General features: G+C 48.1%; 1 protein-coding gene across 1 annotated transcript; it reads right to left on the reverse strand.

Moving 5' to 3' along the window:
• Positions 1 to 9,438: 9,438 nt before the first annotated feature.
• On the reverse strand, positions 9,439 to 17,519 carry LETM2 (leucine zipper and EF-hand containing transmembrane protein 2). Its single transcript, XM_085304180.1, has 10 exons — positions 17,257 to 17,519; positions 16,001 to 16,451; positions 15,730 to 15,873; positions 15,173 to 15,307; positions 14,477 to 14,680; positions 13,254 to 13,373; positions 12,505 to 12,615; positions 12,275 to 12,364; positions 11,475 to 11,549; positions 9,439 to 10,865 (listed from the first exon to the last, which is right to left on the reverse strand). Exons 1-10 carry the CDS (start codon positions 17,301 to 17,303, stop codon positions 10,815 to 10,817), a joined length of 1,428 nt encoding a protein of 475 aa, XP_085160306.1. The 5' UTR covers positions 17,304 to 17,519; the 3' UTR covers positions 9,439 to 10,814.
• Positions 17,520 to 17,917: the final 398 nt, after the last annotated feature.

A 17,917-nucleotide genomic window follows, 5' to 3' on the forward strand; every position in this document is an offset into this window, starting at 1 on the left:
CGCCCCTGCTCCGGGGAGGACGGCACTGCCCCCGCGCAGCCGGAGGCGAGCGTGGGAGCCGGACCGGGCGCCGGGGCACCGGGCCGGCGGCCACGTGCTTGTCTCGCTCGGCACCTTCGGTCCCTCCCAGCCTTCCTCTTTCTCGCCTTTTAAAGCCCTCCAGCTGCACAGSACCTCGACAATCTGCTGGCCCCAGCCCAGGGCCTGGCTGCTCTGCTCAGCGCCGAGCTGCGCTTTGTCTCGCTGCTGCCGGCGTCAGGAAACCTGCTTTGCAATTTCACCTTGCCACCCAGCTCCGCAGGGCCTGGCAGCGGCGAGCAGCACAGCACAGTGGCACRGGASCACGGGAGCACGCCAGCACGGGAGCACAGGGGTGCGGGAGTACGGCAGCGCGGAAGCATGGCAGCGCGGGAGCACAGCGGCGTGGGAGCACAGGGCTGCAGGAGCACGGGAGCATGGCTGCACAGGAGCACAGTGGCACGGGAGCATAGGGCTGCAGGAGCACAGCAGCACGGGAGCATGGTGGTGCAGGAGCACAGGGCTGCAGGAGCACAACAGCATGGGAGCAGAGCAGCGTGGGAGCACGGCAGTGTGGGAGCACAGGGCTGCAGGAGCATGGGAGCATGGCAGCACAGGAGCACAGCGGCACGGGAGCACAGGGCTGCAGGAGCACAGCAGCACGGGAGCACAGGGCTGCAGGAGCACGGGAGCATGGCAGCACAGGAGCACGGCGGCACGGGAGCACAGGGCTGCAGGAGCATGGCAGCATGGGAGCACAGTGGCGTGGGAGCACGGTGGCACTTGAGTATGGTGGCATGGGAGCACAGGGGTGCAGGAGCACGGCAGCACGGGAGCACAGCGGTGTGGGAACACAGGGCTGCAGGAGCGCGGGAGCATGGCAGCACAGGAGCACGGCGGTGTGGGAGCACAGGGCTGCAGGAGCGCGGGAGCATGGCAGCACAGGAGCACGGCGGCACGGGAGCACAGGGGTGCAGGAGCACAGGAGCATGGCAGCACAGGAGCACGGCGGCACGGGAGCACAGGGCTGCAGGAGCATGGCAGCATGGGAGCACAGTGGCGTGGGAGCACGGTGGCACTTGAGTATGGTGGCATGGGAGCACAGGGGTGCAGGAGCACGGGGGTGCAGGAGCACGGGGGCACAGGAGCATGGCAGTGCAGGAGCACGGCGGCACGGGAGCACAGTGGCACTCGAGTATGGTGGCATGGGAGCACAGGGGTGCGGGAGCATGGCAGCGCAGGAGCACGGCGGCGCGGGAGCACAGTGGCGCAGGATCCCGGCATGGGAACCCAGCGCCGCCGGCTCCGGCACCCCAGAGCGGGACCCGGCATCCTGCGCCCAGCGCGCCGTGGAGGCGAAGCCCCGCAGCCGCACCGTGGGCTCCGGCCCTCCTGGCGCGGGAGCCTGGCACTGCGCCGCGAGGCTCCTGCTGTGCATCACTCCCCCTGACAGCCCGCGCACCAGCCACTGTCAAACACCACGGATCGGCTTGATTTCATCCAAACAAAACATCGCTTATGAACCGGGGCAGCTGCAGATAATTCCCACTCCCGTCAGAGCCCTGCCACTGTGCAGAGGGCTCAGGACGGATCCTGTGACGGATCGGGATCGGGATCGGGATCAGGCGAGAGAGGTGCGGCGGGCGCCACGAGGGCAAGCCGGGGAGGGAAGGGAATACCCCTGGCACTAAACCCAGGGGAATTCCTGCCGCTCGGCACCCTCTAACTCTCCTGGTTCCCCTCCTTGCAAGGTTTGGCTCTTGAGCCCTTGTTCTACATTATTTTAAGCTGGAGTAAGCCTCAGTCTTCTTCATTACAAATTTATAACAGAGACAGAAAGCCTGCTAGGAATGTAATGCTCTAATACAGAGGGCCATAAATCTCAGCCTTTGTTGTGCTTGGGCCTCACTAAATCAGTGCTTTTCCCTCTGAATATTAATCTCCTGCAGAAGTGCTGAGCAGTGCATCTTTCACCAGCGGCTTTCTGGGGGAGAGGCTGACGCAGGAGAAAGGCCGGCCGGGGCGGCGGAGACCTTTCCCGCCGGCCGCCGACGGGGATGGCCGATCCCGCGGTGACAGGTTGGCCCCCCAGGGGAGAAGGGAGGAGGTTTGGGGGGTCCTCCCGCGGGTCCCCAGCCGCGCTCCCGCCGTCCTGCTCCTCCGCAACGCGGGCAGCCAGGGCCGGAGCCGAGTTCAGCCCGCTCCCCGCACGCAGAGCAGAGCCGAGTCCAGCTCGGGGCTAACACCCAAAGAGACATTTTACCGAGTCCCGACTCTGCAATATTCCCCTCTTTCCTAGCTCTGGTTGTAAAAGGCCTCGTGCCCCATCCGTAGGTCCCAGGGAAGGGGGCGGGAGCTGAGCACAGTGCCTGGAATTTAATGCGCTCCCTCTGTTTCCCCCTCGCCGCCTCCTCCTCCTCCCCGCAAAGCAGGTCAGCACCGTGTTCAAGTGCCTCCCCCCAGCACATAAAAGCCAGCTGGGCCGGCCGGCTGCAGCTCGACTTCCCCGGCCGGCCGGGAGCGTCGCACCGACCCCGCTTGGCTGCGGCTCCTCTCGCCTGCCCGGGGAGCAGCGACAGCGCCGGGGACGCCCGGGGGACGGATAAACCCTGCACGGAGCGGGAGCCGCGGGGAGGGCTGAAAGGTGTTTGGCACCAGCACRGCTGGAAAAGCTCTCCCCAAGCCAAAGCACACACTGGCCTGGATCTCTGCAAGGTTTAATTTGCCCGATGTTGCAGAACAGAATTCAGTAATTTATGGGCTCTGCTCAGTTAGTTTCCTTCGCTCCCTCTCGGTCGTCATGTAGCGAAAACGCTGACTTTCACCTTCCTCGTGCCTGTCTAGGGAGCAGAGCCCACGAAGCTGCGCTGGTTCATGGGGCGCCYGAGGCGCGGGGGGTCTGGTCCCAGGCACGCTGGTGCCAAGCCAGGCACACGAGYGCATCCCTCCGGGAACACCCGTCCCAAACCAGGCATGCAGGTGCATCCCCCTGGGAACGCCAGAGCCGAACCAGCCACACAGGTGCATCGCCCCAGGGCGCGGCGGAGCCGATGCATCCCCTTGGGAAGGCTGGAGTGAACCAGGCAGACGGGGCCTCCCTGCTGCCCCAGCACGGCCGGGCGCAGGCGTATGCAGCCCTGCTCCTGGGTGCCTGGCACAGAGGGAAAGCCTGGCACGGAGCTCCTCCCTGCTGCTGTACAGCACGTACACAAACCTGGGGAGGGACTTGTCTCTAAAATGGGGGGCACRCTGGGTTAGGTTAGGAGATGGAGTTTTGTCTTCTCTGGAAAACTCCGTGGTAGCTAACAAACGAGAGAGACAACGGCACCGCGAGAACCGMGGAGAAGCAGCTGAGAGGGGGAGGGACTTTCGGTCTGAAAATGAGTTTGTTCACAGGCATGTGCCCCAAGACTGTGCTTAGGTTCTGTTCAGCTCTGCTGAACTCCGGTGCTCAGCTCACTTCTAGGAGAAGGGGATTTTTTATTAGCAATTCGGTGCTAGTTTTAAGCCAAAACTCAGAGCTGGCAGGTAATATCACTGCAAAACCAGGGGAGATCAAGCCTTGTTTCCAGATCTTTCTGAATTAAAAGAACAGCAGGAAAGCAAATGAGAAGTCACCCCTTGCGTGCCCACTGGCATGGCTTTCCGAGGCAGAGAGGAGCCAGGGGAGCGGGATGCGCCGGACGCCCGGCTGAGCGCCGATGATGCAGTCCTGGTGGGCCCCGCGGATGGGGCACGCACGGGAAGCGGGCTCCGAGGGTGCTCTGCTCCCCGGGGAGCGCGCGGAGGAGGCTGCCTGCATCCAGCCTGCAAGCAGCCACGCGAGCGCCTCTCGGCTGAGCCCCCGAGGAGATCCGCAGTGGTTGCATAACGCCCCGAGCACAATTAACCTCCCCTGCGAGACCAACCGCTGCTTCCCATGTTAATTATTGCTAATCACTGTAATGCCTGCAAAACCAGCGGAGAACGGGTCCCCACTGTGCTCCCACTGTGGCAGAAGGGAGACCGTGACGTTGTGTGGTTCTTTCACTCGCTTTGGGCAATCTGATGCCAGAACACTAATCTGGAATTTGCAGGTCCCAGCACCACAGCTACTCTAGCTAGGCACATACAGCTAGAAGAATCACCTAGGGCAGGTGTCCTGCAGCCACAGGCCCCTGCACATGGACCAGGTCACTCGCAGCTCTCGTGACAGCCCCCAGCGAAGCTGTTGAGACCGYGGAGCTGAGCAGCACTGGAGACATCCTAGTCTGCCTGAAGCATGTTCCCAGGCAATGTGGTGGTGGGGAAGAGAAAATCTTCTAGCTCTAGAGGCTACCCAGGGGAAATACGTTCTGCTGGGCCCTCGCACGGATGTGGTGGGTGAGTTTCAAGCAAGGCTGCAGAACTGGGTAGACATCTGACCCGAACAGATGGACCTGTTGCCCTGGCCAGAACACATCCACTGAACAACACAGGATGGTCCCTGTCAGCTGGACCATTTGAGCAGATCTGCTGCTCTTGCCTGAGCTGATCAACCCCCMAAAAAGCAAGTACTGAAGGAGCTATTATCTGCTTGTTTTACCTTAAACTTTSCTAGCCAATTGCTACCCACTGCTAGGGAGAGTTCAGTAGGGTTCAGAAGCTGGAACAGACACAGGACTTGAGCACCAGACTGGAGAACCTGACTTCTCTCATTACCCTGTATTATGTGGTATAAGATGTTCTCTTAAGATGTATTTAAAGAGTATCAGAGTAGTCTTTCAAGGGAACATTATCCTTTTGCAGGAAATTAAGGGTATTATCTCAGTAATTTTCTGCCCACTCCTTGCAAAAAAACCGGAAAGCACCTAACAATTTGAAATTCAAYTCCAACATCTTCAGTGCCCTAAAAACTTTGCAGGCTGCCAGAATAACGTCATGCTTGTCCCTTGGCAGGGCCCCGACAACACTCAGAGCAGCAGTGAGTCCCAGTAGCTGAAGGAATTCCCCCCTTGCTACGCTGCCTCTGCCATGAGGGTGCTGCAGAGTGCCAGGATCTGGGGGACATCCCGTTCCCACAAGCCTAGCAGGGTCAGTGCAGCCCTGGGAAAACCACACAGGGCTTTGCCCCTCTCCAGCAGAAACACTAACTGGCTGAGATAATTCTTCTCCTGCTGATTCCCATCTCCCACTTATATCAYGACATGTGAAAACAGCTTCCCTTGGCTTTCAGGTCTGGGGTAGAAAGGTCTTTAAAGCTGAGAAGGTAGAAAAAAAGCTTTTGCATAATTGCTTTTAACTAGTAGATTAGCTCTAGAAACAAGGGCCCAACAAGCCAGTCCATCAGCTCAGCTCAGGTACCTCAGGATAYCAGCTGATGAGCTGAGTGGTATTGTTTATTATTATTATTATTATTTTCTTTCCCTTATTCTGTATGGTTTGTCYTTTTATATTTGAGGTTGTTAAGTAGTCTTAAAACTGCTTTTTCCTTTTGGCTGGTAACTTCTGCATCTGCCTAAACAGCTGAGCTGCTGTAAGTGGAGATTTCTTTGAAAAAGTTACTTGTTAACTGGTGCTGCTATTAACTCTCCTTGTCTGTTGAGAAACTCAGTACTTGCCCCTTGTCTTACCAGAACACTGTRAATGTGTGTTTCTACTTAAAGCCCTCGTCCTCAGAGTCAGGTGATTCACAGGCACYTCAGATAACTCTCCTTAAGTAACTCCTGTCTCTTTGTGGGTAGGCTGGAAAACATGAAAATGTTGATTCTACAGTTCCAAAAGCAAGGACACCAAAATCTTTCCTTTATGCTCTTATCAGGAGAGCTGCATAGCTAGCACTGCCCAGGCACACAGCCATACTTGTCCATGACACTGCTGCAATGAAACAGCGAATTACCTTTCCCTGTAATCTCTCCTGTGGCTTAGAAAGCAAGCRGGGGTCAGAATTACCTAGATCTAAGCAGAGCACTACTACTGATTCAAAGTTTAGTGTTTCAGACCCTGTCTCCTAAACAACTGACAGCCTGGTCCTGTTCAGCTGTTTACATGTCTAAAATATTGATCTGCATGAGATGCAGTTTTAAGGCAGAGGAAAGAGATGAGCCTATTTCTTCTGCTCAAAGGATACCCTCTGGTCTTACTTGTTACATCAGACAGGTTTTTTAAATAGTCTACAAACACAGTAGCAGAGAGTTTAAAGGTTGACACAAAGTAAGGCCTGGTGAGCAATAAAAAGAAGAGCAGTGGAATARTGTTTTTGTGCTGCTGTTACTTGTGCGGGGGTTTGTTTGGGAAGCTGGGAGCAGGGCATGGCTCCTGCACTCATGAGCTGCACTGTGCAGGGGAACCTGCTGGTGCCTGTGCAAGCTAGAGAGCCTCTCGTGTGTTACAGCTGTCCTACTGTGCAGAGCAGCTGCTGTGTTTATGCACACATGCATGGAAACCTAGGGCAATCCTATTTTGAACTAACATATGCTCCACTGGTGCTGAGTTGGGATCTTCCTGCTGCTTTCTCTCCCCTTCATCTTTTGGAAGAGGCAGATGTGGTTTAGGGGAGACTGGCTCTCAGGCAGCACTATCCTGGCGTCTGCAAARTGCCGCTCTGCCTGCAGAAAGCTCAGCTGCACAGCACTTGGGCAGGACTGCAAAATGTGAACTCACAAGGGGCCAGCCATGTAGTTCGCAAGTTCAAGTAACTTCATTTGCTGCTATTGGCTTGAGCTGGTCTGGACACAACAGCAGGGTCTGAGCTTTGAAGCTCAGCTGTTACTGCAGGCATGGAGAAAACAGAACACTTTGAAGTCCTGTTAGTGCTGAAAACACTTCATTACACTCCGCGCTAATGAATGGCTTATTCTGTGAATCTGAAATTATTTAACCATGATGGCTGCCTTCAGAAGGGCTCTGTCAAGAGGGCATTTCTGGGTAATGTTTCCTCTAGTGACTCTTAATTGCCCCTGGAAATCAAACAATTTCTCAGTCAAACTTTGTCTTCCCTGACATAGACATTGGCTTGTTATTGTAGGGTTGCGTGCAAGGGCCAGACTCTCTATGTGCTGTTCTGTTGTTGTAGGGTTGCAGCCAGCTCCTTAAAATGAGAAAGRGCTAGCAATGTGCTTTGTATATGTGGCTTTTATGTGTTGCTTGGGGAGCTGAAGCTTGAACCCAGCAGGGCTGTTGATTGTGTGTGTGTGAACTGGAGGATAGTGCTATGCACATGGCTGTCTTCCTTCCAAGCTGGCTCAGGTAGCCACAGAAACTGGGGAGCAGCAGAAACAGCAAATGAGATCTSAATGCAATCACCAATATGACCTGTTTTTACAAGAGTCCCTTTAATGCTGCTTGCTGAATGTCACTTACATCTGGAGATAAGATCCTGGCTTAAATAAAAAGGGCTTCATAAATATTATGCAAACCTAGGATGTGTAAGGTCTCTGCATCTGTTTTTAAAGGCTTTTGAAGCCTAACATTTGGAACTAGCTCCCTGGGTCTAGTCCTGCGAAATCGTAGCTCTCCATCTCCAGTGATGAGTTCACAGCCCTGCCCTGTGCTACAGAGTACCTGAGGCATTGAAGGTCAGGATACATCAGCTACAAGGATGGAAGTAGTTAAGTACTGTGCTTAGGATTAAATCTGAGATGCTCCTGAACAAGTCAGTAACTTGCAGCAACCTGCTTGGGGGCACTTCCATACAAAAATTGAATGTTGCTGCTATCTGCTGGTGGGAAGTGGCACTGGCTACCCAGACATTGCATGGACATGGCTTTCTCTACTTCTGCATCCTGCTTAGGTCAGAGYTTGTTCATGGGACAGGCCAATCCCATGATGCAATAAGCCCAAGAATCAGACTCATTCTTTAGTAAATATACTGTGTATTTGCAGCATGCAGCCATATGAGGCTTTGACCAAAGCAAAGCCAGTGAAGTAAACTGCTGGACGCTACAGGTATAGCCTTTCTCATTCATGTTCTTGCACAAAGACATCTGGTACAGTCTTTGTACTTGTGAACAGTTGCATTTTTGCAGCTATGTTTCCTGCAGATGCAGGCAGGGAGAGAGGATCTGCTACTTCCTTTTAGTTATGTCAGGGATGAATGGCTAAGCAGTGCTCTTCTGGTACGAGGGAACTCTAAGGAGAAACAGCTCTTCCCATACACCTTAACTGTTTCTTACCAATCTTCAGTATTATGGGATACTGTGTCACTACAGTTTGACTAGAGCACAACCACAATTCATTGTTTACTGCCTGAATTTACCACTCCGCTCTGTAGAAACAAGGAAACACACTATTACGGCCTTGCAACACATCCTGTTCAAAGACTTATTGTTGAGTTGAAAAGTAATGGGTCACCAATTACTTGATGTAAAACTGCCAGAGAGGGCAGTTCTCACAGCCTGGTAGAGGAGCCAGGCACAGCCTTGCATTTGATTAGATATCATCAGTCATTTCCAGCATAGAGAAAACATTGGCTGAGACTTATTTGTGTGACTGATGCATTGCCCAGTTACTACATGGTCCCTTTTCATTGTGCAAGAAAAAAAAGTCCCTTGATAATAGTAATGTAAAGTATTGACTGTTGGCAAAGAATGGGAGCTTGAGGTAGTGTAGCAGAGCTGGGGAAAAAAATCATCAATAGTAATGGAATTTTTGCATGTACCTGCTACCACGGGACAGGAATCAGTTCTCTCCAATTGGATTAGTATTAGCTAAACTACACATCATATGGAGATCGCTCTTGAGCTGCAATTATGTAACACTATTTGCAAACAAATCTGAGATCTGAAACCTTGGCTGTGTGGCAGTGACTCTCTGGTAACTGTACCTGCTTTTCTACTTCTCTGACTACATCCTTAACTCCCAGGGAACACTCATATAAGTCAATTACTCTGGCTTCTGAACTGACACAGCAGCTTCTAAGTAATAGTGACTTAAGATAATGAAGTTCTRTGACTGAACTGCCTGAGTGGAGTTATCTCAGTATCTACAGCAATAACTTATTTGAGCTCATTTCACAGTTTTCTCTCATCTTGCACTTTAAGAAACCCTTTGCAACATTGCACTGAGCTTACATTAYCAAATAGATTAAGTTTCCTCCTGTCTGTAAAAGCATAGCTCTTCTTACTTGTCCTGAATTCAGGAATTACATCTAACCATTTGCATGTTCCAGCTGTAATACAGAAATCACTTGCATTCTTTTACTTCTACATTACTGACCTCAGCGTTCAACACAGTGAAATCTTGTACTGAATGAAGCCTGTCCTCAGCTCTTTGGGAAAAGGCTTTTCTAGAAGAAGCAGGCTCTGCAGACAAGTCAGTTCTGTTCAAATGATAGCAACCGTCAGTGTCATCAAGGAGATAAAGCTTTCTGCTGAATAGACAGGTAGCCAAAGGCTATTCTATCTGCCTCAGCAAAGTAATGCCTACTAGCAACACCTCACCCGTGCTAAACTGAAGCAGGAGTGACACTTGAGCAATGGGGCATTTATTGGAACAACATTGCTCTAGTTTACTAACCACCAGTTAAAAAAAATACAGATATTYACCTTCGCATACTGCTTGTACTAACAAGACAGAGATGCAGATATAGAAGCATACTAATCAAAAAGCACAGTACAATGCTGTCTTCTGCAAGCTGCTTCTGYGTTGCTAGTAAGTAACATATTTTAAAGTGCTGATAACACCTGACTGGCTTTTTAGGGTTGGATTGTTCTAAAGGCCATCTGACCTCTAAAAGAGATGTTTCATTCTACTTAGCACCAAGTTTAACTTTAATTTTACAGTAAATATAAATATCATTTTTAATGTCCATAAAGTGAATAATTTTTGAACATTTAAATAGGCCAAAGTCCAAAAATTAACAAATTCTAAAAACAGCTTTTCATATACAATCTACCAAGAAAACAGTCAACACTGGAGTGTATGAAGAATTACTTGTAATGTGTTAAGTCTGAGAGCACTTGCTGCTGCATAGTTCTGAGCCTGATAAGGTTTAACCAAGTCTTACTTCAGACTCGAGAAATGTGTGTGCACCTCCAGATTGCTGCCCCCAGCATGTGAGCCAGCAAGATCCTGAAAAATGCAAGTCTGTCTTCTGCTGCAACAGTGTTTGGCACCTGGGCAGGTCCCCTGCTGCAGCAGCTACTGATGGGTGTGGGTGCTCATGGAGTGGAAGCTGTCCTCTTAAAGCACGGTAGGCCAGAGGAGAACAGTAAAGTCTTTCTGAACAGTTCAAACACACCCATGAGTAGAGCACTGGTCCTCCTCTCCTTCGCAGTGGCTAATCTCTTCTGTACAAATATGACCGTTAAATGCAATAGCTACGTGGTCATTTTGTGCACTAATTATAGGCTGAACCATGCAAACCAGGATCAAGGCCTGTAAAGCTGCAGCAGCAGGGAAAGCTGCAAGCCCTGGCTGTAGGGCTAAGCTCTTGAACAGGATTTCAAACTGCAGAATGGGCTTTCCTGCAGCTCCTGCCTAGCTCACCCTGTGCTCAGGCCTTCATGAAAATGAAAAGCTGTCTTACCTAAAGTTTACAAGCATGTACACCTGTTCAGTAAGAAACAGCACAGACAACAACATAAATATTTACATATTTACAACATAAGTTAAAATGGTGTGTGTAAAGGATGCAGTACAAATGAGAAGTTGGCTCCATCTAGACAGCTGTAGCATGGCCTAGCTGCTAATAAGCCTGGAATAGACTGAGAGGCCCCTTAGGGCTACTGACACCTTTGTGTGTAAAGCAGCCTCCTGGAAAACTGCTCTTCTAGTTCAAGGAGGTGGAGAGATGAAAGCTTTTCTCTTCATGTTGGACAGTTCGTGCTGGCTTCAGGCTAAACTCCATTGGCACTGGCCTTGCTGCTCTGAGATGCTTCCATTTTAGTCTAAATGTAAAAGAAAGCCGCAGACTTTAGGCAGTACCAATATAAATGCTTTTCAAAATCTGAAACTTTCTGAAGCAAGGATCTTCCACTTAATATGGGAAGCTGTTCTAGAGAGTAACAGTTGACTGAGACCAAAGCTCCTCAGGGTAAAAGCGTTCTCCCAATTGTCTAAAGCAGGCATCCTCGATCCATGTGTAAGCAGCTAAATTTAAATCAAATATTTGAAGAAAGAAAACAGTACAGAAAAAAAGGCATTCACTGTAGAAATGTCTTTAAAGATGCAGAACAATCCTGGTTCTGACTGAAGGCTGGTCTATTCCAGTGGTTAAAAGCAGATGCTTAGGCAGGAGTATGAACATGAACAGAACACACTGATAATTCCCCAGAATGTTCCCCTACCTACCCCAATTTGATTGGAGTCTTCCTCAGCCATATGTGGTATCTTTTGTATTTAACAAACCTCGATGTGGTTCTCTTCCATAAATTTCTCCAGTCACTCCCTGAACTAAATACCCACAAAATCTTGTAGAATAGAGTTCTGCAGCTTGACTACAAGCTGTGTGAAGAAAGATCTCCTTTAGAACAGCCAAATAATTTTTAAAATCTTACCTCTTGTGTTGATGGCTTAAGTGATACTTCTGAGACTGGCAGTTTCGCTGATGACTGAGATATGAATTCTTCATTCTTTAAGGAAAAAGGAGTTTTAACTCACAGAACCCTATCAGAAAACAAAGCTGTAGCTAGACCCTGTGCAGTCCCTTCCCCTATCTGAATAAGGCAGTTCCCTGCAAGGCATGTTTTTGAAAGCTATATGCTAGCATTTCCATCATCTCTCCTAGATTACTCAACAGAGCTATTTGGAAATCCTCCTTACAGCTGACACAATATTCCCCTTCTATCAGTTTGGACTAATGAGTTCTTCTATATTCAGAACCAAAAGCTTGGGCTTTCTTTATCTAGGTATTTTGGCTCTTTTTGCTGTGGACAAAAAAGCCCAAGTTCACTAGGAGAGCTGAAAACAAGTCACCTTTAACCAGTTTCTGTTAGCTAAATGTACCTGGATTGAAGATGACTTTATTCGCTTTATATGAATAAAGCAACTTAAAAGCTTGTGAGTGTTCTGCTGAAAGCCAGGAATGTGGCATTGAATAACGAGCTGTTTCCAGCAGTAGGACCAGACATGCCACAGCAGACCTCTTTACCTTTTCATTGATTGTTACCTTGTTAAGACAGTCACTGTGAGGCTCTCAGGGGCAAAAACATGCACACAGTGCGAGAATATAAACTGTCTGTGCTCTGTGCAATGGTGTCACATTGCTCCCCCACCCCAGCTTCAGAAAGGTTTGCTCTTCCCAAAGGTCACAGTACTATACATTCATTTTTCTACTTGTAGACTGTTATCTTCTAACCTTTCTTCCCTGTACAATGGGGGCAGAATCCACTAAAGTCTCTTGATCGTCAGGAAGAGGTGACATGACYTCTTCAGTAGTTTCATCTACCTAAGGAAGAACATATAACTCAGACAGTTGACTTTCTCCACTTTGAGGATCAAAGAAGTTTCATGTATCTCAGTACTTCATTGTTTATAATGTATAAAYGTCTAAACTATTAACTTGAAAGCTTTATTCAAACAACTCACCTTATTTTGTGGTACCTGAACAGATTGTGGCTTTATATCTATCAAGTACAAGGCACGGGAAAGCAGGAGTAGAGAAGGTGGAACATTCTCTTTTAAATGTAGATCTAGCCACTATTAGAAGAAAAAAGAAGGAAAAGTTACTTTATATTGGCTCTAAGACATACATATAAACTTTGTACTCATGTATATTGCACTTCTTGTCCTTAAATATCTTAAAGCTACTTTGGATTTGGCTAATACAGTTTTAAGTTCCCACAATGAGAAGAAATAGTTTAGAAGAGCTAAGAACACTGTATGGAACAGATAACATAGAGGAAACTTCCAGAGTTAGAGCCACTGGTGAGGTACCAACATCACTACTTACGAACAGCCAACAATGAAAGCTATTCTTTGAATTCTCAATAGATTACCCAAAATATAGCACCTACATCAGTATCCATAATTTGAATGCTTATAAAAGACCAGTGTTGGCTCTATTACAAGTCTTTGCTCTTTTAGAAGCTTAAAAMATCTTTGCTCCCTCATTCTGTTTTTACTAGGCCTTGATGCTTTTTGTTTTTTTCTTTAGTCTATGCCATAATCTGGGTATTTCATGTTTTAAAGCTCAGCTATGCAGGTAAGGATCAGTCTAAAAACACTTGCAGGAATTCTCAGTGAGACCTGTGCCCGTTTTATCTGAACACTGCACGCTATTCTGTCCTAGAAGAAACCTTGCCAAGCAAGAGTAGACCAGACCAGATTCTACTTGCCTGTCCGAGCTGTTCCTTCAGCTGTTCTGCTGAGAGACCCAACGATCGCATTCCTCTAGCTCTGCATGCACTCTGAAGTTCTGACACACTCAAGCCATTAACTCCTTCCTTGGCAATCATCTGAAATGAAAAGGAAYGTTCCTGTCTTGGCGTACAATAAGCTAAAACCCTGATGTACTTGAAAAGCTTGAGGCCAAAGAACTATCTGCTTAGATAAATGTGCGTAAAGTGACAGTAATACAAAAAGACAAGACAGAACTGACTCTTGTGGATAATTTATTCTCTCATTGAAAGTTGTCAATCTTCAGCTACAGAAGGTGGAAAAACTTTGGCCTTGACTTCTGAAGTACTAATGAGAATGTTTTTACTTTTCCATGTAATCCTGCAGGTTTGAATTTGCCTGCAGGTGGGTAATCCTGATTACTGTCAAGACTGCACACTTTAAAGTTGAACCTGCAGTTGCATATGCCTTTCAGAACTGGCCACATCTYACTAGTAAGTAGTTCTTTAGTCTTTCTTCCACATTCTAGTAAGAGTTTTAACACCGTTTCAAATCAAAATTTCTACAAAGTCACAGAACGTAGGCTGGAGGGGACTTCTAGAGGTCCCCAGTCCAGCTTCTCATTCAAAGTAAAGTTAGCTTCAAACTTGCTTCATACCACTCAGTCTTTTCCATGTGTGTTTTGATTCTCCCTCAAGAATGGGGATTCCTCTGGGCAACCTGTTCCTTTTTTTCTTTTCTGTTTTTTCAGTTCACCACATCAATTTGTTTTCCTCACTATCAAGTTGGAATTTTCCTTGCTGCAACTTACGACCATTTCCTATCATCTTTTTGCTATGTATCTCAAAGTCTGGCTCCCCTTTGTCAATAAATCCCCTTAGCTGAMAGAAGCAAGCAGACTGCCTCTTAGCTGGGTTTGTTCAGCCTGGAGAAGGCCACTTCATAAGCTACTAYATAAATTCACATTGAGCTCAGTTGGTTAGAACCTGTGGTTCCCCCTCCCCCACAGTACTTATTACAGAATTAGAATCTTACTTTACAAATCAGCATGACTCCAGAATAAAAGCATAAGGGTATATTAAACTTCACACATCCCAGGATGGAGTGTGGGCAGTGACACGTCTTACATAAGATGGCTAATCTGCGGTTCAGAGGGCAGAACTTCAGACAGCCAAGAAGTGTGTATTCCATCTGAGCAGTCTCTATGCTATTTTAAACTTACCTCGTCATCTGTCTTGATAGTCCTGAGTCTCAAAAGAAGTTGAAAGCGAAGCAGATTGTTGGTGCCGATGGGCTGTAGCTCAAGCAATTTGCATAGAGCTACCAACTGTGGCCGTTCCAGGTGTTCCAGGGTCAGTTCATCCTCAAAGAGCTTGGAGAAGCGCACGATCTCTTGAGTACTGGGCTGGTGACCAGTGTGACGAATCTGAACAACAAACCAAAGGCACTACAGCCAAAAGCCATTCAAACAAAAACAGGATCATGGTTTCCAAACTCTCTTCCCCCCTCTAAAGGAACCCCTTCCCATTTCTCACACTGGCACTCCTGTCTCTTGCTGGAGACAAAGAATGATATAGTTAAAAGCCTAATGTAAAAAGGTGCCTTTGAGTAGCCACTCAAAGGATTTCACAGGGTAAAACTTTAACTGTTGTTCCAGAATGAAAATGCTTGTCTGAATAATTAGCTCCAACAGACTGGATCAAAAGCTAGTTTCACTAAGCTATTAGCTGCAAGAGAGTATACAACTGATCAATTACAAATATCTGACAGCACAGCTCTGTGCTGTCAAAACTTTCTCTAGTCCTCACACAAATCCTACATTCTCTGCCCAAAACAAGAGCATTTAAACYGGTACATATCACTGCTGTCACTCTCAATACACTTAGACTGCTGTTATCCCCAGCACAGCCCATTTTACCTGGTGCACATAGGAAGAGAATTGTTTTCCTTCTCCTGTATCTGCTTTGTTCCTTTTGGCCATCTCTGCAATGGTCTCCTGCAGGAACTTTGCTAACTCCAGCTTCGCATTTAATCTCTTTTTTTGCTTTTCTTCCTTCATTTTGGAAACAAGATACAATTAGAAATTCCACTTGAAAAGTGAGAGTGAGCAGGACTCTGGGAAAGAGCGAGACTTCGGTACTAAATTCAACAGGTTTTGATTCATTTAGAAAATCAAATTGTTCACCACTACCATCATCAAACTACTCTTGATATTTTTTTTTAGGTCTGAGTAGTAAAAATACATATCTTTGTTATTCTCAGGTACCAGGCTAATTCTACCAACAAGACATGTGCATACATGCCTACACTTTAATGTTTCAAAATGTTTGATTTGTGGCTTGAACAATATAGTAATTGTCTTAAACTCACAGAGCTCAGAATTATTTTGGTTAGATACTATCCTTCTCTGCTAGTGGCTAAATGTCTGTGGCTCAATGCAATGGAGTACAAAATATCTTCAAAAAGGACACAAACCTTTTTTGACTCTGTCTCAAACGTTGAGGGCAGCATTTCAGGGAAGATTTTCAAGAATACAGGTAACAGAAATTCCATGAAGGGCACAATGACAAATACCAGGAAAGGAACCAGCCGGAAGAGATCTGCACAAGTTCTGAGCAACTGTACAAAGAAGAGCACAGCATGGATTATTTTTCAACTCTGCAAAAAATTTGTTCTAAAGAAACTTGGAAAATGAGAGGTTACAATAAGCTGCTAAATGCATTTTAGCAAGGTGTCTGGCACGTACCCTTCGTCTCTCTCTCCTAGTGAGAACCTGACCATGTAACAGCCTCCACAGCATCCTGGCAGCAACCTTAGTGTCGATCCAAAGCAAGTGGAATCCATTGTAGTAATGTTTCAATTCATCCACAATTTTTTGGCGTAACGACTTTTTTCCCACAGCAGTCTCTGTTCCTTGTTTTGTTGGAGTTTTAAGAGGCTCAGTGCCCTGGTTTACAGTACTTCGGCTGGGCGGAGGTTTATCTTGAAGCTCCTGATGCAAGTAAGTGGATGTGTGAAATGTTCGCACAACTTTAGTTCCTGAATGAGGTAGGCCAGTGCCCAGCTGTGCGTGGTGCAATATCTGCTGGGTTTTGGAGTGTCTTACGCAAGTCCCATTTAAATGAGAATCCACTAGTTGGACAAAAGCAACTGCAGGAGAATACGGAGAACTGRAGTGCACAAGGAGATGGGAGCTTCTGAAAATGGAAGAGTATTTAAGCAAGTGACACTATATTGTGTCTGAGTTAACTAAACTTTACATATAAATTAATGCTCTCAGTGCCAGATTAATCTTGTGGAATTACTCTTGCGACTCTCTCAGTATCTGAGGTTCTGATCCTTCACCAAAAGATAAAATACTGAGAATTTGTTTCATGTTACTAACTTTTCTCTGAGAAGAGTAAGTGAAGACTACAGATCTCTTCTAGAAAGCCCTTCCAGCAATTGCATTGGCTAAAATTTACCAGTTGCAAACTAAGAAAAAGCAAAACATTATTTTTTCCCATGTGTTTTGAAACTGATACTCTGCATTTGCTCTCTCTCATACTTCCCCTGTCAGCAACATGCTGTCAGCTGGACAGGCTGAACACTGGAGAGAGACATGTGGTTAGATAATTGGAGCTCTTATTTGTGTAAGGACAGGATGAAAAGACCTCAGACTAATATAGATTACAGTCATTGCAGAAAACCCTTGTGTTTTACATAAATCARACTTAACACTACTAGTACTTGGCCAGTTAGTCTCTTGTGGAAGTTTGGGCCATGTCAACTTTAGTTTAAAGCATTGTTTTTGCCCTGAACTGTACACTATCAAACACCAGAACAGCACCAGTCACCCTTAACATAGAGTGTTACGAAGCAGGAGAGCCTCCTCATTTCCATATGCATGAGTGACCATCCCTAGCTTAATTAATAATTTAATAACAATTCAGTATGAAAACTAACAGGAAGGAATGCTCAAGTATGAAGTATATGTAAAAAAATACGCATTCTATACCTTACCTTGACCTAGCTATTGCACACAGCATGCTGCAGCTGTAGAAGGCCATGGTGCCACGGAGTTATCAGCTCTGGCTGGATGCCAAGAGCAGAGGGACGGTCATTTCCAACGACAGYGACAGCGGCTGACCCGGGTGCCAGAGGCTCAGGGAGCCGGCGGAGAGCGTTGCAGCCGTCCGCCGGAGACGTCCGTCCGTGCCGGGGGGCCGAGCCCTGGCAGGGCACCGCTGCGGCGCCTCTCACGCATCACCTCCTCCGCTGTGCTGCTGTGGTCAGTGCGAGGGGAAGGTGTCAGCACCACAGGGGCTACGGGCAGCTCCGTGGGAGGCACCCCCCTCTGCCCCCCCCAAGCTGGGAAGGGCCCAAGTGTCCTGGTGCTGATCCAGGCCCTCTCCCCCCTCCAAACCCGTACGGGCCCGGGTGTCCCGGTGCTGATCCAGTCCCTCTCTCCCCAAAAAGCTGGGAAGGGCCCAAGTGTCCTGGTGCTGATCCAGCCCCTCTCCCCCCTCCAAAGCCGGACAGGCCCGGGTGTCCTGGTGCTGATCCAGCCCCTCTCCCCCCTCCAAAGCCGGACGGGCCCAAGTGTCCTGGTGCTGATCCAGCCCCTCTCCCCCCTCCAAAGCCGGACGGGCCCAGGTGTCCCGGTGCTGATCCAGTCCCTCTC

This window comes from Rhea americana, unplaced genomic scaffold, assembly GCF_003343005.1.
Source record: "Rhea americana isolate MKP2758 unplaced genomic scaffold, rheAme1 scaffold_204, whole genome shotgun sequence".
In the NCBI taxonomy this organism is placed as follows: domain Eukaryota; kingdom Metazoa; phylum Chordata; class Aves; order Rheiformes; family Rheidae; genus Rhea; species Rhea americana.